This window comes from Microtus oregoni, unplaced genomic scaffold (genome assembly GCF_018167655.1).
Source record: "Microtus oregoni isolate MIOR12 unplaced genomic scaffold, Mior012 000183F_ref0000375, whole genome shotgun sequence".
NCBI classification, from domain to species: Eukaryota; Metazoa; Chordata; class Mammalia; order Rodentia; family Cricetidae; genus Microtus; species Microtus oregoni.
Window position 1 is genome coordinate 144,556 of NW_024544841.1, and position 22,190 is coordinate 166,745.

At 41.6% G+C, this 22,190-nt stretch overlaps 1 protein-coding gene across 2 annotated transcripts in view; it reads left to right on the top strand.

The window, feature by feature from the left end:
* Specc1l (sperm antigen with calponin homology and coiled-coil domains 1 like) overlaps window positions 1-22,190 on the top strand; it is a 108,105-nt gene that overhangs the window by 54,806 nt on the left and 31,109 nt on the right. For both annotated transcript variants that reach the window (XM_041647521.1, XM_041647520.1), the window contains 4 exons: window positions 3,619-3,709; window positions 9,757-9,840; window positions 12,236-12,392; window positions 16,334-16,436. In XM_041647521.1, coding sequence (XP_041503455.1) covers window positions 3,619-3,709; window positions 9,757-9,840; window positions 12,236-12,392; window positions 16,334-16,436 — 435 coding nt within the window. The remainder of the gene's footprint in view (window positions 1-3,618; window positions 3,710-9,756; window positions 9,841-12,235; window positions 12,393-16,333; window positions 16,437-22,190) is intronic.

Sequence of the window (22,190 nt, forward strand, 5' to 3'; positions counted from 1 at the left end):
AGAAAACTGCATAAAGAGTTTAGAAATAGATTCCTAGACATTGTCTTTGTGAATAGAATCTCTGGGACAGCACCAGGGTTGGGTGTGTTTTTAAAACACTCCATGGGCAGGAATAATTCTTGTCATGTGAAATAACAAGAGTTGTCACAAACAAATGGAAAGCTGGACAAAATCTAGGAATCAATGGTTTTCAGACATTGCACCGCTGTGGTCCCTGAAAAAATTCCCAGCAGATGAGGGAAGCCCTTGTGTGGCTCGCATTGTTTGCCTGGAGGCAGTTTCTAGGTGGCGGTTTAGGGAGGATGAACTAACTTAGGACAGAGAGGGCAGACCAGTTGCATCTGAGGGTATAAGCCAACATTCATGGAAAATGAGACTGCTACAATTTTCAGGGCAGAGTCCCTGGGAAGAGGAAACTACAGAGAGGGTCCAGACATTTCCATGGGTATCCTTTTTTTTTTTTTTTTTTTTTTGATTTTTCGAGACAGGGTTTCTCTGTAGCGTTTGGTTCCTGTCCTGGAACTAGCTCTTGTAGACCAGGCTGGCCTCGAACTCACAGAGATCCGCCTGCCTCTGCCTCCCGAGTGCTGGGATTAAAGGCGTGCGCCACCACCGCCCGGCCATGGGTATCCTTTTGAATCTTTGCCTGAGGCTGGCTGCTGGAAGCCCTAGAAGGCCCGGCTGAAAGAAGTCTTCAGCAGCAATTGCGGGGACTTCTCAGACACTTTCAATAGTTTACGTAGGGTAGGGAATCATGTGAGTTCATATCAGCCACCATGAAGAAACTTCCTCGAACAGATAGGGAATAAAGTACACCTAGACAGCTTTCGAGTCTGGATGCTCTAGGTCTGCCCCAAAGACCTCAAAGGTACCTTCCAAAAGGATTAGCAGAGCTGGAAGTAGAAATGCTGTAGGAAGTCTATAAACTCTTCCAGTGAGCTCATCTGCTGGTAGTTAGCGTTTGTGTTCTCTGCTCTTGTTGAGTGTTGGCTGACTTCGTGATTTGTTTCTAATAGCAGAAGTATGCAGTGGTGCTTCCGAGAGAAAGTTATAAAATGATTGGCTTCTGCTCTGAGTGCGCCTCTTAGGTTCGCTGACTCTGAGGGAACCCTCTGTAGTTGCCTTGTGCTGAGCTTATTCTTGTGGAAGACTATGGAAGTAAGCTTAGCAGCCACTCTGAGACTCACCATCAAAGAGACCCCTACACCTTCCTCCTGCCTGTCTTTGTGATAACCTGTGATACCTTGATTTGTCTTCTTACCGAAGACCTGGAGCTACAATTATCCAGCTAAGTTTTTGGACCCATAGAAATCATGAGATCATAAGTGTTTATTGTTTAAAGTCACTGGAAAGTATGGGGATACTTTGTCATGCGGCATACATCAGTAACGTAGTAGGTTATTTTCCTGCCAGAATGGTCTTACAGTCTTTAGTAGAATCCAACAAAATAAAAGGTGCTTTTGTATTTATATGGAAATGCAAAGGGATTTGAATATGTAAAACATTTGAGGACTTGGAGTGCTTGATTTCAATATTTACTGCATGACACAAACATTATGTTTCACTGAAGAGAAATCAGAAAGTGGATAGAGTCCTGGGGTAGACGAGCTGATTTTCAGCACAAATGTCAGGATTATTTAGTATGAGGGCAGGAGTTGTCTACACGGGATTCTGAGTAACTAGATAACATAGGATAATACTGTCAGGATTATATAGTATGAGGGCAGGAGTTGTCTACACGGGATTCTGAGTAACTAGATAACATAGGATAATACTGTCAGGATTATTTAGTATGAGGGTAGGTATAGATTCTGAGTATGAAATACTGAGGTTGACCAGTAGACCCAAACTATATATAAAAGTATAGAATATAAAGCTTAAAGGTAGGATCATTAGTAAAAATCTTTTGTGTTCTTTGAGCACACAAAGGCTTCTTCTTTAGGACACACACACACAAATGAGTTATAAAAGCAACTGATACTTGAATATCAGGATTTTTAAAATTTGAACCGGCGGTGGTGGCGCACGCCTTTAATCCCAGCACTCGGGAGGCAGAGGCAGGCGGATCTCTGGGAGTTCGAGGCCAGCCTGGTCTACAAGAGCTAGTTCCAGGACAGGAACCAAAAAAGCTACGGAGAAACCTTGTCTCGAAAAATCAAAAAAAAAAAAAATTTGAACCCAAAGACATGACAAATAAGCAAAGGCATATTTTATATAGGAGAATATATTCACAGTATTTACTTGTCTTACAGAAGACTTGCATGTGATAACTTGAAAACAGCATGTAATAAAGGGCAAACAATTTATATGAAAGCATAGAAGAAGTTCAGCATCATTAGTCATCAAGGAAATGAAAATGAAATTCACAGTAAGCTATTAGTCCTTATGGCTAAAATTAAAGGTTAATGATGTAAAGATGTAGCAAAGCTGTACTTTTGCATAGGTCTTTTGGGAGAGTGAAATAAGTAGCTAGAAGTTAGTTAGATTTTTTTTTTTTAAAAATGGCTGAGGGTTGGGGTGTGGAGGCAGAGGCAGGTGGATCTCTTTGAGTCTGAGAGCAGCCTGGTCTACATAGCAAGTTCCAGGACAGCCAGGGTTACATAGTGAGATCCTATCTTTAGGGTGTGTGTGTTTGTGTGTGTGCGTGTGTGTGTGTGTGTGTGTGAGAGACGGCTGGAGAAAAGCCAAGGAAATGGAAGCACAAGGAAGAAGGGTGGGTGGCCTGTTCTGTATATTATGGGTTAGAGCAGTAGTGGTGGGTATTTTAGGCTGCTGTGTGTGTCTACATCAGGGCATCAGGAAACTCCTTATATTGCTGTTGGCAGGAGTTCTGAGTTAAAGACTACAGCCTGGACTGGGACAGTTGTCAAATTATCAAGTGGGAGACATAGTTGAGGTCTGTTTGGAACCAGGACAAGAAAAACCAATAAAACCACAATAGAAACACATCCATATTTTGGTTTGGAACCTAATTTTGTGTTTGGCACATTGGCATATGGTAGTTCAAGAATCTCTTTAAACAGAGGAATTAAATTATATTCCGAGTGCCAGAGGCTTTCAGGGTCAGTGGTATGCGTAACTATAAAAGGCCCCAGGGAAGCATCTTTGTGGGGAGCAAGTGTCCTGCATCTTGACTGTCCGCATTCTGGTTGTGATGCCTTAATACAGAAGTATAAGAAAATCAAGTGAAGAGGGTGCCGACTGTTAAAACTGTATAAGAATATACATTTTTCTTATAAGTTTATTTACTTTAAAAATGATTAGTTTAATTTTTAATTTTATTATCTAATTTGTTTATTTTATATGCAATTATGTTTTGCTTTCATGTTTGTCTGTGTGAGGGAGTCATATCCCCTGGAACTGGAGTTGGAGACAGTTGTGAACTGCCATATGTTTGCAGGGAATTGAACCCAGGTCCTCTGGAAGAGCAGTCAGTGTTCTTAACTGCTGAACCATCTCTCCAGCTCTCAAGTTTATTTTTTTTTAAAGTACTGATCACACACTGTATGTTTGTATCAAAGGAGTTATGCATTGTTTGTAACTGACATCTACTCTCTGAAGTGTTTGTTTTCTCTGTGAGTCTTAGTACTAGATTTAACATAGCTGCTTTTATTTCAGAGACATTCCATAAGTGGACCAATATCAACCCCCAAGCCTCTGACAGCCCTGTCAGATAAGAGATCAAACTACGGAGAAATTCCTGTACAAGGTACAGCTAATGCATCCTTAGCATTTCCCTTTTTTGTTAATTTTTAGACTCTTCGGCTAACAGCTTATTTTCTTGGTGCTGGCATTATGCTTGCCAACCTGGTATATGTCTTTTTCAAAAGTTTTTCCTAATATGTCTTAACTACAAGTAGGAAAATGAGTTATTAGCAAATGAAGCTTTCATGACAAATGTATTTTTTCCTTTTGTTCTGAGACAAAGTCTTGCTATATAGTCAGACTTGCATTGAACTGAGTTCTAGGTCTTCTTGCCTGATGCTCCAGAGTGTGGTGTTACATGGGCATGCTACTCTCCAGGCTGGTACCTTTAAATAATGATAAGTAATGCAGAGTGCATGTCACTGCAGGACATGGTTCACATCATCAGAACACATAAAGCCTTTAAAAACCCACACTTTAATATACAGGCATAGATAAAAGTAAAACAAAGGAACAGATTGACCATGGAAGCCAAATGTGGTAGCACATGCCTGTGATCCCAGTACAGCAACAACAACATAGAGGTCTGGTGTTAACCTCCTTAGTCTGACATAAAAGGCATTGACCTAATCACTTGGGTAGTCCAGCCCATATTGCAGTCTCCTCTAGGTCCCCTACTTCCGTAATCCTAGTACCCAGTAGTGTACAAACCAAAAAGGGAAATTTTGGGAGAAAAGCATTGGAGTATGTAACTGAAAGCCTGAGGTGCAAGGAATTGTGAAAGTGAGGCTGTCTCCTGAGGGTTTGGTGGTGCTGTGAAGTTGGGTGTCACTCTTTTGTTCATCCCTGTGGCGCATTAACCAAAGTGACAGTGAGCTCTCATAGTCATTGCCATCTTGATGGTGTCGTTAACCAAGGTAGTGACAAAACTTTTTGCTTATGGTAAGCTCAGCTTCATGGTAATATGAACCTATTGTAGGAGGCTGCTTGTTTGTTCCCGGTTGACCAGAAATAACCACTCAGAAACTGTATTAATTAAATCACTGCTTGGCCTATTAGCTCTAGCTTCTTATTGGCTAGCTCTTACCTCTTAATTTAACGCATTTCTCTTAATCTGTGTAATCACCATGTGATTGTGGCTTACCGGCAAGGTTCCGTCCAGGGTCTGTCTCTGGCATGACTACATGATGTCTCCTTGACAACACCTTCTTTCTCCCAGCATTCAGTTTAGTTTTCCCCGCCTAGCTCTATTCTATGCTATCACAGTTTCTTTATTCATTAACCAATAAAAGCAACATATATACAGAAGGACTTCCCACACCATGAGCCCATTTCCCATAGGGCACAGATCTTTTGGGCATCATCTTTCTCATAGATTAAAGATAGACAGTTATCCATTTCCTTTAAAATGACACCTGAGTTAGGTTACCATGGATATAGGAGGAGAGAGTACATTGGCCTAGACAGGTAAGCTCCAAATAACAAAGCAAAGAAAAGGAGGAAGGAATTTCATGGTGTTAGTGCAAGAAAAGTGAGTATGTCTTACCACAGAAATTGTAAGTGGGAACATTAAGCGGTGCCATCTGGATCTGGCTTTGGTCTCCCGTCAGCTGCCCTCCACAAACTGTTGCTGGGAAAGGAGCCCGTGAAGAAATCAGAAGGAATAGGAGGTGTGCCCACCATCCATAGCTTGCACTGTTGCTCTGGGAGACATGGAGAAACTGGGACAGAATCATGACCTTGGTACCATCTTATTCCACTTGCGCATGACTTGAGCTGGGCCAGAAAGATCTGTGACTATTGAAAGGGCGAGAGGAGTTGGTTATCTCCTGTCTGGGAGGATCTCTTTCCTTAGAAATCTTTTTCCAGAATTGTTCTACATCTTGACTTTGTGCTGTTAGCCCATCGGAGCCTCAGCCTCTTGTCATGGAGGTTTCCTATCTCTGGTAATGGAGGGTTTTTGTCTTGCTTTGTATTCTGAGTTGGAGTGCTTTGTTCATCTCCAACCACTTCCCTCACTTGGCAGTGTTCTATCTTAGGAGCTTTTTAGCAAGCTGAAGTCAGCAAGGACACCCATGGAGCTTTGAACCAGGAATCTATATTCACTTCATGCCAGGGATATCTCTCATTTACTCTCTTTGTCACCCTCCGGATGTCTTGATCCATCAACAAATATTTTGTGATTCTTTGCATTTGCTACCTTGGTCTTGTATATAAGAGTTGGTTCAGTATTTTCTTGTGCCTTCCTGACATTGCCAAAAAAAAAAAAAAAAAAAAAAATCTTTCTGTCCTGAGGTCCTTATCGATCCAAAGAGTCACTCACCCTAGATCCCCCATCACAACAGGTAGGGCATGCCTCCTCCGAAGGAGGGGATCTCAACCTCGTTCCATTTGAAATCCCCTAGATCCCCAAATTGTAGAAAATAAATACTTTTGATGCCACACAATGAAACAGAGTAATTTGGCAAGTCAGTTTTCCTTTTTTCAAATGGAGGAGACGTACCCACACCAGGCTAATGAGCGCCTGCCAGAATGGCTTCTGTCTTTCCCCTCTGGTAGGTGATGGCTGTGTCTTCCCATTGTTGGGCACTCAGCTTCACAGTCTGACATACTGGCTAATTGAATTAAAGAGGGAAATGGGTAGGCCCTTCTCAGGCTGCCTTTGATAGAAAACAGACCAGCCAGCCTGTGTCTCACAAGTGCTATCTCCTTAGGTTTTTCTAGACTTCTCATCAGCTCCTGGGTCCCAGAGCCCTTGCTTTTCCTCCCTTGAATACTTTACTCACAGAATAGTAATTGTCTTGTCCTAGATTCCAAGTTCTGCAAGGGCAAGCTTCGGTTTCCTTTCCTTGACCCTTGCACTAAGCTTAGCTCCCAACAAGTGGTAGATGCTCAAATGATAATGAGCGATTTAAAGATAAGGCCAGTGGGGTTTCTCATCAGATAAAGATGCTTGCTACCAAGTCTGGGGACCTGACTTTTCATACCTGGAACCTGCATGGTGGAAGGAGAGAACCAGACGTCAACAGAGTAGACTCTGTCACTGTAAAATATACACCAATCCTATTTCTTGAAGAAGGCTAACCCAACTCTTACCTGCAGTTGGAAAGCAGCTTGTTTACTACAGTCATAAACAGTCTGTGTCTTACTGTGGCAGGTGTGTCTCAGCCCAAGTTTTTGGAGTGAAATGCTTTAAGAAATGCCAGTAGACTGCTTTATGACTGTTGAGTCACTATCGATGATTTTTTTTTTTTTTTTGTACCTGGGGATGGAGCCTGTTGAACACCATTGTAGAGCTGCTCCTCTTGTCCTACTGCACATAATCTTAAGAAGAGTAATTTAGCCAGCCGTGGCATTTCATACCTGTAAACCTGGGACTTGGGAGGCTGATGCAGGAGAACAGCATTTGAGACCATTGTAGGCTACATAGTGAACTTCTGCCTCAAAAAAATAAAATGAAATAAAAATTAGTTTTTGATACATTTTTGGAAAGGGCAACTGGGTTATGGCAGGGAGCACATGCTGAAATGAGACATGGGTGTGGACCTTTAGACATGCAGTATGAAAGCACAAGTGGGCTGATGTGTCGGGTATTAAATTACATGAACATTTTTCCAGTTGTGTGCATGTAGGGGTAAGATTGGATAAGGGGACACTTCCATGCAGGGAATGAGCGAGTTGTACGCTACCATCCATAACTGACACTCCTTAGTTTGCTTTTTGAGACAGGGTCGGTCGTATTGCATAAATGGCCTGGGACTCTCTCTGTAGACCAGACTGGCCTTGAACTCATGAAATTCATCTGCCCTACTGAATTAAATGTGTGTGCCACCACAGCTTGCTAGACATTACTTGTTTTGTCGTTATAACTTTTGTTTTACTTTCTTAATTTGCTTTGTTGTTTTTTTGGGAGACTGGACTTTTAAGGAAATGATCCTTATTATTGGTTTATTATTGACTAAATTTAAAATATTACGGGACTAGAGAGTTCAGTTGGTAAAATATTTTCTGTGCAATCTTGAGGTCTTCAAATCAACCCCAAGCACCCATGGGAAAAATTGAGCGTGGTGGTGCACACTTTAAGCCAGCACTAGGGAGGCAGAGACACAGATACTTGGGGCTGACGGGCAAGCCAGCCAGGCAGTGGCAAGACACTAGTGTCAGTGAGAGATCCTCTCAGAAGCCAAGGTGAATGGCTTCTGAGGAACAACACCTGATTCGACCTCTTGCCTCCACATGTACACACACACACACACACACACACACACACACCACAACACACATATTTAAGTAAATAAAACTTTGATTTCTATTTCCTCTTTCTATTCTGTCCGTTAGAATTTGTGCATGCTATATTTTTCCTTTAAAAGCCGATAGGGTTTGGAACTCTTCTTGTAAGCTGTTTGCATAAAAATGATGTATGTTAAATGATAAAATCACTAATGATTTTAATCTGCATGTGTCCTATTCTTATGTATAATATGAGCTATCCTTTCTACTCCCTGGGCCTCGTAGGGATGCTCCGAAGACTCTTGGAAAATATTACTTGGGGACTGTGGAGATGGTTAAGTGCTTAGGAGCATACACTGCTTTTTCAGAGGACTTGAGTTTGGTTCCCAGTGTCTATCTCAGGTGGCCATAGCTTCCTTTAACATAAATAACCTGTTATTTAGAAACAATGTTGTATGCCATTGCTTTTCACATTATGATGGTTTAAGAGTGGTATCATTTAAATTGATAAATTCTTTGGTTTTCCCTGTTTGTTTTTTGGTGGTTATTGTTGCCAATCATTGGTCCCAGGACCTCATGCATGCTAAAACATGCTTATTGTTGACCTGCTTTTCCAGTCACTAAATAGTTGCTATGTTTAAAAAAAGAAATAGGTGGACATTCATGGAAAGCAAGGCTAATAATAGTCCTTATTAAATGAAAGCCTTATTGTTTAGTTTTACACTGGTCATTTATCCTTAACATATCAGATCCTGGCCAGACAGAACACATACATTCATGTCTTCTAGGCTGAGGACAGCCAGTTGGGTTTGTAGTTGTAGATAAGACATGTACAGGAAGAGAGAATTAGCAGGAACAAAGAGATTTCCCCAGTGTTCCCGGGAACTAAAGAGACTCCTAAGATAGCTTGTGTTCAAGAACCAGACTGAAGCTGTAATAGAGGCGGTATCTGATTGTGCCCTTCCAGCTGCTCAGGAGAGATGAGACTAGACTGGCCCTCAGACTCGAGCCCACAGATGAGGCTGTGGAGGCTCTCAGCACCATCCTCCCTGGAGGAGCCCCTCCTTCACACCCTGTTGTCCATATAATAAACTCCATGTTTTATCAAACCAGGCTCTTGTTTCTTCTTATTTGTGTCTTTGCTTCTATTATTGTGTGACTGAAGTGCAGGTCCCAGCCCTTTTTCTTTTTTTGCTAGTAAGGTCCAACTTGATACCATTATATTTTTCTTTTTAAAAAGAATTTATTTGACTTTATTTTATGTGCATTGGTGTGAAGGTGTTAGATTCTTAAGAACTGTAGTTACAAACAGTTGTAAGCTGCCATGTGGATGCTGGGAATTGAACCCAGGTCCTCCAGAAGAACAGCCAGTGCTCTTAACCTCTGAGCCCTCTCTCTAACCCTATCCATTATATTTTCCCATCTCCTATCTGAAATAAGAATGAACTATTCTCCTTCTGTAGTTGTGTTATGTGTTGCTGTTATGAAATTCTAACCATACGATGGTAATCCAGGTTTGTTTGTGGATACACATATAGGGATGTTCCCTCTAAATAGGCACAGAGGGGCAAGGTTTTATTTAGTTTGTTCCTTAGGCCCATGCAATAAGGGACCTCTTAATTTTGATTGAGTTGCTTTGAAGAGCTAAGTGGCACAAAATGATTTAGAACAGTCGTGTGTAGCATGTCTCACTGTCATCTCCAGAAACACACTATTGACCTGGATGGAGGTTATTTTTAATAAATATGCTGTCTGGGGGTTGCAGGGTCTTGGATTAGGAAGAGGGGTGAGCCTCAAGGTAAAGTAAAGTCAGTCAGCTTTCTTGTACTCTGACCACCTCAGCACTCATAGTTCTGTTTCTGACCTTTCCACTTGGTGCAGAGCATCTTCTAAGAACGTCTTCAACTAGCCGGCCTGCTTCTCTACCCAGAGTCCCTGCCATGGAGAGTGCCAAGACCATCTCTGGTAATGACTTTTATCTGAAAAGTTGTTTTTTGTTTTTTTTTTTTTTTTTTTTTGGTTTTTCGAGACAGGGTTTCTCCGTGGCTTTGGAGCCTGTCCTGGAACTAGCTCTGTAGACCAGGCTGGTCTCGAATTCACAGAGATCTGCCTGCCTCCGCCTCCCGAGTGCTGGGATTAAAGGCGTGCGCCACTACTGCCCGGCCTGAAAAGTTGTTTTAAAAACTCCTGCGGAGGTTTTCAGTTGCCTACATCATGGTAGATGACACGTGAAGGTGCATCTTTGCAGAAGTTGATAGAGCTAGGTGTGCAACGACTGATCTGAAGAGTCAGAACACCAAAGAGTTTCTGGGAACTGAATGTGCGGTGTGATAAAGCCAGGCTACAGCAATGACTTCGAAGGCTTACGTGTTTGTCTTCTGGGCTATCTGTCTTTCAGTTATTCCTACTGTTTTCCCTTGTGCCCTTTCAGCTGCACCCGGAAGGGAAAACTGATAACCCTGCCATGCATGGCTAATGTCCTCCATTACATGGCGTGAGCGAGCGCACACACCTGCCGCCTTTCCTCTCACCCTTGCTCCCAGCTTACTAAGATCTGTTAATAGGAGAAAGCATCTGCCCCTTCCAGATCTTTAATGTAGCACATTCCTAACGCTGCCCGTGTTTGTCCTGCTCATCCAGACCCGGTGCGGCAGCCAGAGTGAGTGTATGCCACAGGCAGCATATCTGTGCCTGCTTGCAGAGGCGAGGCAGGAAGGCTGCGGAGTTCCAAGACAGTGTTTTGTTTTGTTTTTCCTATGTCAGGCTTGCAAAATTATAGATGACTGACTTGTTACCTTTTAGTTTTCCGTCTTCCTTGTCTGTCTGAACATGGAGCCTAGCCCAGAGCTGCATGGAACTCTATGAAGAAACATTTTTGCTTCTTCCCCTTTAGCAGTGTCTTGCTACATTTAGAAGGGATGTGTTTAATTGTGGGTGCTGGGTAGGGGTGAGTAGTTGCAAATGTACACCCTCTGACTTTTAATTGTGTCTGTATGGTACTCATTGTGTACCAGGTGAGTGCTGCAAGGTTCTTGTTCACAGAGACATAAGACAGTTCATATTCCACTACCAACCTTTCACAGATTGTAATTTTTTATTTTTTATCATAATGTTTTATTCTGACCCCATGTTCATGGTAGTCCTCCTGCTTCAGTTTTGAAAGTATAGGGATTCTAATTATAAATTCCCAGCTGTCTAAGTGTTATGAATGAAAAGTAAATACTGTCCAGTCATCAGTAAGATCGAGTATTAGTTTTTTCTTTCACAAGGTATTATTTGTTCTTTAGGAATCGTCAGAAGAAAATGTCAAGAACTCAGACAAAAAAACTGAAAACATATGTATCACTTTATGTTTCTTAAAGATATATAATTATAATTTTTCAATATATTCACTACATTTCAAACATTTGATGAAGCATTCTGGCCTTTTCTCTAAGACAACCATCTAGATGTCAAAAAATAAGATAACTGTTAATCTTTCCAAGATATTTTCTTCACAGAGTTTTTATACCTTTTAAAAACTGAAATAGATTTCATACAGTCTACTCTGATTCTATTTCATACTGTATATTCTTACATTTCCCTGTCCAACTCCTCTCAGATTCTTTCCCACCCACCCAAGTCCACACCCTTTCTTTCTCTCTTATTAGAAAACAAACAGGCATCAATAATAATAGTAATATAAAAACAATTCAGAATAGGGCAAAACAAACAGGAAAAAAGATCCAAGAAAAGGCACAAGAACATCTACAGACGCTCACACACACACACACACACACACACACACACACACACACACACCTTCAATTAGAAAACACATTGTGTTAGTTCATTGCACATGGCACCAGGTCACAACTCTAAGTTGATCATGTTCCCCATCGTCCTCCTCCGTGATTGGTTTCCTTTAGTTCTGTTTGTTCCCCTGGACAGTTCTGTCTCATGTCATGTGTTCTTCTGGTAGAACCTGTGTAGCATCTAGAAACCACAAACGAGAGAAAACATCTATTTGTCTTTGTGAGACTGACTTAATTTGTGTAAATAATATAAATGTTGTGAGATCATCTTATCTAGAGTCTACCTGCATCCCTTTCCCTGCAAGTGATGAAATCTTGTTCTTTTGGCTGGGAAAAGAAATCTGCTGTATATATACACCACTGTTGCTTGTCGCTTCCTCTGTTGTTTGACACCTGGGCGGTTCCATAGCTCAGCTAGTGTGAATAGCGCTGCTGTCCACAGTGACAGACAAGTAGCTCTGTGCTGTGTTGATCTGAACAGCTGGTAGTTCTAGCTGTAGTTTGGCGTGAAGCCTCCGTGAGCTCCACAGTGGCTGGACTGCTTATACTCATGATCACTTTCTCAGTGTCACGGCGAAGTAGTGAAGAAATGAAACGGGACATCTCGGCGTCTGAGGGAGCATCACCAGCCTCTCTCATGGCGATGGGCACCACCTCACCACAGCTCTCCCTCTCCTCCTCCCCCACTGCATCAGTCACTCCGAGCACCCGGAGCCGAATAAGGTAGGAGACATGTCCTATGTATCTTTCCTGGCCTTTCCAAGCAAAGGGTGGGCTTACAGATCAGTGCTGTCTGAGCACTCCCCTTTCTATTATTCAGTGTTGACTAACTGCATGCTTTTGTTTGGTTTTAAACTAGAAATGACCAAATAAGTACAGGTGAGGTGTCCCTGGTGTCAAAAGCCAAGGGCCTGCCTTTTTGTGTACCAGCATGAAGGCTAGAATGTTTCAGACTTTAGATTTTCAAAATAGAGATGTTCTACTGGTAAATTTGGGGTAAATGCAAATATCCCAAAATCTGGTGCTTGCTTTTCGGGAGGGTGTAGCTCAGTGGTTAAATACTTGTTAGTAAGTGAAAAGGCCTTGCGTTCAATTCCCAGTGTCATAAGTAAATAAATGAAATTAAGGGAGGGCTAAGAGAAATAAGCAATGTGAGTAGAAGTAGGGCGTGCCTGCGGTCTCAGCCTTTAGAAAATGGCTATAAGTGTGAGCCAGCCTTGACTACTTAGGGAAGCTTTGTCTTAAAAAAAAAATTAAATTAAAACAAGCTGAAAAGGCTCTGAAATCTGAAATACTTTCTAACCTTATATTGTGAAGTTGAACCACGGGCATCCTGTTAGAGTATTAGAGAGAGCTTCCTAGGTAGGTAGAGCCTTGGTGAAGCCTTGAGGATTGTGTATAGGGACATTATTGGCAGGATACATAACTTGAATAAACATGGGAAGGGGATGAATAAGCATATAATCAGGGATGTGATCCATGGGACAGATACAGAAAGTCACAGAACGATGTCTCTACTGTCTCAGGGTGGAGAAGATGTCGTTGAGTAGCTAGCTTTTTAGGAACCTTTTCAAAGTCATAACAAGGTCTCTTTGGTGTGGTTAAGGGTAACAAGTGGAGTGAATGAACTGAGATGATAGAAGAAGTTTTTTCTTCTTCAGGAGAGTCCAGGAAACTATCTCAAAGGATATTTGTTCTGGTATTGTGGGTCAGAGTTATCAAGTCTGATCAGGGTCATAGCAGAGTTGGAGAGCTGAAGAAAGGTGGGGTCCAGGAAGTGTCTGCAAAGGCGATGGTTTTAGCAACAGGTTTTTATGTAAAGAATCCAGGCATAGCAGACATGGCAGACATGAGAGGCAGCTCTGATTGTTCAGATGGACATCAGACAATACGATATTATGTTAATCATTGTCAGCAGGACATGAAAATGTGAATTTATGTTTTGTTTCTAGTTCTTTCTGGCAGAAGCTGCTTAACTAAGTAAGAGTTCAGAGGAAGGCAGGGATGGTGACACATACTTTTAATTATAACACACAGGAAACAGAGGCAGGTACCTCTGAGTTTGGGCCAGCCAGGACAGATAGTGAGACCTTTTTTTCCTACACAACAAAGTTTACAGAGAAAAGATACTGTCAGAAATCTAGCATGCTTTGTTTGTAGGAATGAGAAAAACTGTTGGCTCTGTAGGATTAAGAAAAGAAGGACTAGGAAAGGGCTTCAGAAACTTAGCTGTATATATCATTGTAAAGAAAGGAACTTGCTTCATGGCCTAGGCTGGCCTTGAACTTGAGATTCTCCTTCCTGTTTCCCAGGTGCTGAGATTATAGGCTATGCCACCATGCCTGGTATATGAACTTAACTTTTATTTGTATTTATTTATTTTAAAAATTGACTTTATTTTTACTTTATGTATGTGTGTTCCCTGTATGTATGTCTGTGAACCATGTGTATGCAGTGCCCATAGAGGCCAGAAGAGGGCGTTGGATCCCCTGGGCTGTCAATGTGGTTGCTGGGACTCAAACTTGGTTCCTCAGAAAGAACAGCCAGCGCTCCTAACCTCTGAGATATCTCCCAGCCCCATGAGCTAACTTTTAAAGTCATACCTCTTGGTGTGACCAACCTCTGAGGAATGTGCAGTTTTATTAGTAAGTAGACAGTTGAAGGACAAAGTAGCTTGACCATCTTGCAGTGCCAAGGACTTGGCCAGGCACATTGGAGTTCGCCTGTGTCTTAGCACTGAGGGAGAATGAGGCAGAAGGGCTGAGCTCAGGAGTTTGAACACAACCCGGGACATAGTGAGCTTTCCTCTCAAAAATTGGGGTATACAGCCAGCAGTAAACACATGAGATAATTTTTAGAAGTGATAATATGGTTTTGTTTGTTTCATTTGCAGTGGGGATTGAACCTAGGGCCCTGTACATTCTAGGCAAGCACTCTAGCACCAAACAGCAGCCTTAGCATTTTTTTTATTTTGTTTTATTTTTAGGTTAGTTCTTTGTTGTTTGTGTTTTTTTTTTTGTTTTTTGTTTTTTTTTTGAGACAAGCCGGGCTAGCCTAGAACTTTCACTAAAGCCTAGACAGGCCTTGAGCTTGGAATCTTTCTGCCTCAGCCTCAGAAATGGTGGGAAATGTGGGATTACAGGCGTTTCCCACCATGCTGGGATTGTATGTGGTTTTGGAGTATTTGTGTATGTTGTTGTTGTTTTGTCTCATGAACTTTCTTGGTAGACAAGACTGGCTTTGAACTTAACAGAACTCTTCCTGCCTCTGCATCCTAAGTACCCACACACAATGTAATATGTGTTTTTAATGTTTATTGCCATCTCTTTCCCCCCATACCTTTAAAAAATATAGTAAATTATTTTTGTTATTTTACTTTTTTTTTTTTTCTGAGACAGGGTTTCTCTGTAGCTTTTGGTTCCTGTCTTGGAACTAGCTCTTGTAGACCAGGCTGGCCTCGAACTCACAGAGATCCGCCTGCCTCTGCCTCCCGAGTGCTAGGATTAAAGGCGTGCGCCACCACCGTCTGGCCCTTATTTTACTTTTTGATGTGGGTGTTTTGCCTGAATGTATAGCTTTGCACTGCATACATGCATGGTAGCTATGGCTGCCAGAGGAAAGGCATTGAATCCCCTGGAAATGGAGTTACAGATACTTGTAAGCTACCATGTAAGTGCTGGGAGTTGAACCTGGGTCCTCTGGAAGGGCAGTCAGTGCTCTTAACCACTGAGCTATCTCCAGCCCTCTAGTTGGAGGCTGCTCGTTCATTTTCTGACCACCCAGACTCGTTTCCTGGTGCCCAGACTCCCAAAATAATCACACAGAAACTATATAATTTTCAATACTGTTAAGCCAATAGCTTAAGTGTATTGTTAGCTAGCTCTTACATCTAGAATTAACCCATCTCCATTATTTTATATTTTACCACGAGGCTCATGGCCTATAAGCAAGGTTCCAGCTGGTGGCTCGCAGTCTGTCTCTTACTTGCAGCTTGTCTTCTGCGGAGGCTCCATGACTTTTCCCTGACTCCGCCTACTCTCTGTATCTCTCTTTCAGCCTGGCTTTACTCTGTTAAGCCATTGGCCGAAAGCAGCTTCTTTATTAATCAATAGCAATAAAACATATTCACAGCATATATCACCTCTCACATCACCTTCAACATCACAGCCTTATTGCCATCTCTTTTCTGTTTTATTTGTCTAGTTTTGAACTAGGCAGTGCTTTAGAATTTTTCATCTCATATAACCTTGTTCTTTATACTTATAATGAGTGATTTTGGAATTGATGAGAGAATTAAGGCAATAAAAAGAAGTAAAATAAACCAAGCATGTTATGTTAAGTAAGATATTGAACCAAAGACCTGCAACAGTTTTCGATGTCACTGGTGTCACGTTGAGCACCCCAGAGTGCATCCTATTTCTTGTGACCGCACTTGATGCAGGATCTCTGTTGCTATGTGGATGAGGAGTAGTGTCCCTCCTCTTAGACTTGACAGCTGTGGGACCAGACTAAAAGCTGACTGTGAAATTAAATAAAAAACTGTGTCTTTCTGCAAAACAGCCTTAGTTTGTGCAGTTATCTGTTCAAAGGTGTAATTAGTGCTGTGGTCTCTTACTGTGGTGCTCAAATATTTCAATTTTGTGTTTCTTATTTTCACAAATTAGGGAGGAACGGAAGGACCCCCTCTCAGCTTTGGCAAGAGAATATGGAGGATCTAAGAGGAACGCCTTGTTGAAGTGGTGTCAGAAGAAAACAGAAGGCTACCAGGTAACCATGTGTTCTCTTTTTTCCTATGAGCGAATGCTATGACAACTGTCATGGCTGACTTTGTTCTTACGTTCAACATTATTCTTATCCCGACATTTAGGAATACGTTCTCAGAGTCCATACTGGACTTGGTTGAGTGCTCCTGGGACAAAATAGTTTCTTATGTTTGAAAAGTAACCAGTTATCCAGGACTTTTGATGAGCACCTTTAGAACGTCCTCCTTGCTTTGTGCTTGTGAGTGTGTGAGGGTATGCCTTTGGGAGTTGCTTTTCTCCTTCCGCTGTGGGTTCCAGGCGACTCAGGCTTGCGCTGTAGGCACTTTCCGCCTGAGGACTTTCACTGGCCCTTACAGCACTTCTCAAGCCCAGGTGAAGGGCTTCTGTTGAGATGACGTGCAGATTAAAATGGAAAACATGCGTATTGTACTCATAATAGATTGAGGTGTTTTTGCTTTCATAGCATTTTGCCTTTCCTGTTGTAGTTTATGCCTCACTGTTTCCTATCTGAACTGTTTGATATCTTGTCACTCCTTCCTATCTTGCTTCCAGCATCTTATTCAGGTTTTATTTGATATGATATTAAATACGACTGAGAAAGAGATCTAATTCCACACAAATTGAATGTATTTATTGTACTCCTAAAAAAAATGCGATTTAAATTTACCCAGGGTCTTCACATAGGATCTAAGTGAGAGACCTTTCCAGATTGCATCTGCTTTTCCTCATAATTGTGCAGGGAATGCCAGAAAGTGATTGGAGCTCTATACTCCTGGGTTCATGTCAACAAAGTAGCCAAGAGAACTAACTATATTCGCAGAAAACTTCCCTGTGGAAGAAATAGCAAAGCAGTAGAGGAATCGGTGAACAAGATCTACCAGTAAGAAACCTCCTGTGGACTTTAAGCAGAGATTGTCAGTTCATTTAGGATTAATGAGCCAAGTGTGTGCAGGAGATGCAAGGAGAAGGCAGTAGTCACTGAGAATCTGCCACCAGTCTGCCCATTTCCGGCTCTTGTTAGCGAACATGAGAATAGCATGAAGGTGTGAACAGGGAGCCGTGCATTGTTAGACTAAATGTGAAGTGTTATAACTGCTGCGGGAAATAATTTAGTAATTCTTTTTTTTTTTTTTGGTTTTTCGAGACAGGGTTTCTCTGTGGTTTGGAGCCTGTCCTGGAACTAGCTCTTGTAGACCAGGCTGGTCTCGAACTCACAGAGATCCGCCTGCCTCTGCCTCCCAAGTGCTGGGATTAAAGGCGTGCGCCACCACCGCCCGGCTAATTTAGTAATTCTTAAAAACATTCAGAATTGCCATATTACCTGACAGTTACATCTCGGGATATATATAAGCAGAAGACTTGAAAACAAGGATCCTAAGAGATAGCTTAGATGTTCCTATGCCCATGGCACCATAATTCACAGTAGCCAAGAGGTGGAAAGTATAAGCATCCCAGGGACTTGGCAAATGAGTGGATATGTAATCTTGGATCTCTGCCTACAGCAAAATGTTGTATGTGTATAATGAAAAAAATCTGATACACATTACAATATAGATGAGCATTCAAGGCTAGAGGAACAAACCTGATGCAAAAGGAACAATTCTGCATGATGTTTATGTAAACACCCACAACAGCGACAGAAGTACACACAGGCAATAGAACCATCTTTGTGTGGGTCTAGGAGGGGTGGGAGCTACTTTAGTAGTTGCAAGATGAGATGGCAGATGGTGATGGAAGTAGAATAGTGCAAATTTCTCATACCACTGATGGTAAAGATTGTAAGTTGTATGTATACTTCATCAAATAAGATAATTGCTATTAAAGAAAGCAAAGGGTTGCCACCCCAAGCTAGGAGGTTATTGTGAATGTATTGTTTCTCTTACTCTTTCTGATTTTGTTTTTCCTTTGTATATAAGGAGGCTGCTGTTTTTTAATCTGTTAATGTTGTACCTGCAACTTAACTGAAAGTGTTTATTAGCTATAGAAGTTTCCTGGTGGAGTTTTTAGGGTTATTCATATATAAAGTCATATCATCCTCAAATAAAGGTATGTAGACTTCTTCCTTCCCATTTATATCCCTTGATCTCCTTCCTTTCTTACTGCTCCAGCTGTGACTCCATGCACTATATATTGAAGGGCTATGGAGAGAGTGGGCATCCTGTCTTGTTCTGATCTCAGTGGAAATATTTGAGTTTCCTGCTGTTTAGGTTGGTTGGCTCTAGACGTGGTGTACATTGCCTTTATTATGTTGAGGTATATCCCCTGTATCCCTAGTCTTGTTGGGTTTTGTCAAAGACCTTTTCTGCACTTCATGAAATGATCATGTGGGTTTTGTATTTCAGAATGCTTATGTGGTTTATTATGTTTCTAGATTTATGTATGTTGAATATATAACCCCTGTATCCCTGGGATGAACCTAACAAATGATTATGCTGGAAATTGTATTTGATCTGTTCTTGGATCCAGATTGCAAGTATTTTATTGAGAATTTTTGTATCTTTGTTCATAAATGAGATTGATCTGTGTCTTAGGATTTCTATTGCTGTGAAGAGACACCAGGACCACAGTAACTCTTATAGAGGAAAACATTTAATTGGATGGCTTACAGTTTCAGAGGTTCAGTCCATTATCATCTGTAGGTGGGGGCTGCTTATTTGTTTCCTGGCTGCCCATACCTGAAACAATCACACAGAAATTGTATTAATTAAAACACAGCTTGGCCTATTAGCTCGGGCTTCTTACTAACCAACTCTTACATCTTAAATTAGCCCATTTTTATTATTTTGTATTTTACCATGAGGCTCATAGTTTATTGGTAAGGTTCTCAGGGCATCTGTCTTCTTTGGGCAGTTATATGGCATCTCACTGATTCCGCCTTCTTTTCTCCTCTATCTCTGCTTGGAATTTCTGCCTTGCTCTATTCTGCGCTGCAGTAGGCCCAAAGTAGCTTCTTTATTAACCAGTATAATAAAACATATTCACAGCAAAAAGAGGAGAATCCCACATCAATCATCTTCACGGGACATGGCAGCTTGCAGACAGACATGGTTCTGTAAAGAGACTTAAGAATTCTACATTTTTGGTCCATTTGGAACAGGAAGTGAACTGAAACACTGACTGTGCCTTGAGCATATATGAGACCTCAAAGTCCGCCCCACAGTGACGCACCTTCTCCAACAAGACCAGCAGAGCCACACCTCCTGATAGCATCACTCCCTGTGAGCTTATGGGGGCCAATTACATTCAAACTACGATTTTCTTTTTTTGTTGGGTCTTTGTGTGGTTTTGGAGTCAGGGTAATTGTTGCCTTGTATAAAGAATTAGGAAGTGTTCCTTTAGTCTATAATTTGTGGAATAATTTTACAAGTATCGCTACTAATTATTCTTCAATTATTCTATGCTGACTTCATCTGACTTTGTGTGTGTGTGAATGTGTGTGCTTGATTGGGAGACTTGTAATTATTATTCTATTTAATTATTACTTCTATTTCATTCAGAGCTATAGGACTGCTCGAATTGCTTATTAGTTCTTGATTTAAATTTAGTAGATTGTATATATCAAGAAATTCATCCATTTCTTTTAGGCTTCCCAGTTTGGTAGAGATTTTTAAAGTCTGTCCTTATGATTCTCTGAATTTCCTTAGTGTCTGTTGTAAAATGCCCCCTTTCTCCTCTGATTTTATTAATTTGGATCTTCTGTCTTCTTCATTTCATTGATTCTTTGTAGTATTTTTTGTTTTTATTTCATTGATTTCAGCTTTGAGTTTGATTATTTCTTGCCATCTACTCTTTTTGAGCCAGTCACCTTTTATTGGACATTAGTTCTCATGATTTGAGTCATGATTTGGAGATTCAGCCGTTGTAGAATTCTGCATGGCTGGTAGCTGGGCAGCTAGTTGTGCTCAGGTATGTAGCCGCTCTTCACACTGACCTCCCTTCAGTGGGCCTTACGTCACCACTCATGTTTGAGTTCCTTGTAAGAGATGCAGTAGCTGAAAACCTACGATGCTGCCTTTCCAGATGTTGATGTACTTGTGTTGCTGGCTGTATCCTCTCTGAAAGGCTCCCACGGTGTCACTGGAGCTGAAATTCTGTATCGATAGCAGCTTGGCAGCTCTCCATGTTTAACCTCTATGAGCTTCTCCTTCAGCGGCAGGAGCATCAACCTCCTGCAGTGTCCCAACCAGTGTGAATGCTGGGAACTGATTTCAGGTCCTCTGCAAGAACAGTACGTGCTCTTGACTGCTGAGCCATCGCTCCAGCCCCAGCCATAATCTCTTTATACTAAAAGACTGATCTGTTAGAGCTCTTGATGTGTCAGACACCACGTAAGAAGTGCCAGAGCCCCTCTCCAGACTGGCTGTGTGTGGGGGTGAGCATCTGTGTCCCTAGGTACAGCAGGGGTTCAGGCCTTGGGTCTCTGCTGCCTCACAAATCTGTTTGACTGTTCTGTGGAGCAGGAGCTGTTACGTGACACTTAGTGTGCACTGTTCTACAGACCCCCAAATGAACCACGAATGCTTTATGTCAAAGAAGCTGGCTAATGAATGGAGATAGATTCCCTAATACTCATATCTGCTTTCATGAACTCTTTTAAGGGGCATCCTCACATTACTGTGCTGATCACTGTAATCTTATTAACCATCCATTAGGAAAATAAACTGTTGTGAATATACCTGTTATCTAACAAATACTTTTGTCTCCTTTAAATGGTGCCCTGCCATTTATTAAGCTCTGTAGTTTTAGAACACCAAGTTAGCATCCGAAGGACCTTGTGCCCTGGCTTTTGAGGGAGAGGAACTTATATGTGTCTATTGAGTTGATCCTATGGTTTTTCTTTTTTAGTTTGTTGATAGAAGAAATTAAAATCACTCCTCTTTGGCTGTTAAGTCATCTGGATTCCCAGGACAAACATTAATGGTTAATGGAGTGTATTTTCTCTTTATTTTTAGAACCTATTAAGGATTTATTTAGAAGTTATGTCATTTTGTTTCTGTCTACTTTGTCAGTATATGGCATCAAGATATGTTGACTTCCTTGAATAAATTGTTAGGAATTACCTCTGTAGGCTTATGGAGAGATCTGTGTAGAACTGGCATTTGTGTGTGTGTGTGTGTGTGTGTGTGTGTGTGTGTGTGTTCAGTAGAATTTCCCAGTGAAGCATCTGGACCTGGGCCTTTCTTTGTGGGGAAGTTTTTGATATAAATCTGATTTCTTCAATAGATACAGACTGTTTGTTTCTTTATCTATGAATGAACTTAAGTTTTAAAAAATCTGAGTTGTTGAATATTGACAAAGGTATTCATAGTATCTGTAGGATTCCTTTTATATATAATAGTGTATTTTTTTAAGAATGATTTTTTTTATTGAGAAAAGGAGAAAAAAAAAACAAGTTTCCACCTCCTCCCAGCCTTCCATTTCCCTCCCCCTCCTCCCACCCTTCTCCCCCTCCTCCCACCCTTCTCCCCCTCCCCTCACTCCTCTCCCCCTCCCTCTCCAGTCCAAAGAGCAGTCCGGGTTCCCTGTCCTGTGGTAAGTCCTAGGTCCTCTCCCCTCCGTCCATATCTAGGAAGGTGAACATCCAAACTGGCTAGGCTCCCATAAAGCCAGCACATTAAGTAGGATCAAAACCCCGTTCCATTGTCCTTGGCGTCTCATCAGCCCTCATTGTTCGCCATGTTCAGAGAGTCCGGTTTTATCCCATGCTTTTTCGGTCACAGTCCAGCTGGCCTTGGTGAGCTCCCAGTAGATCAGCTCC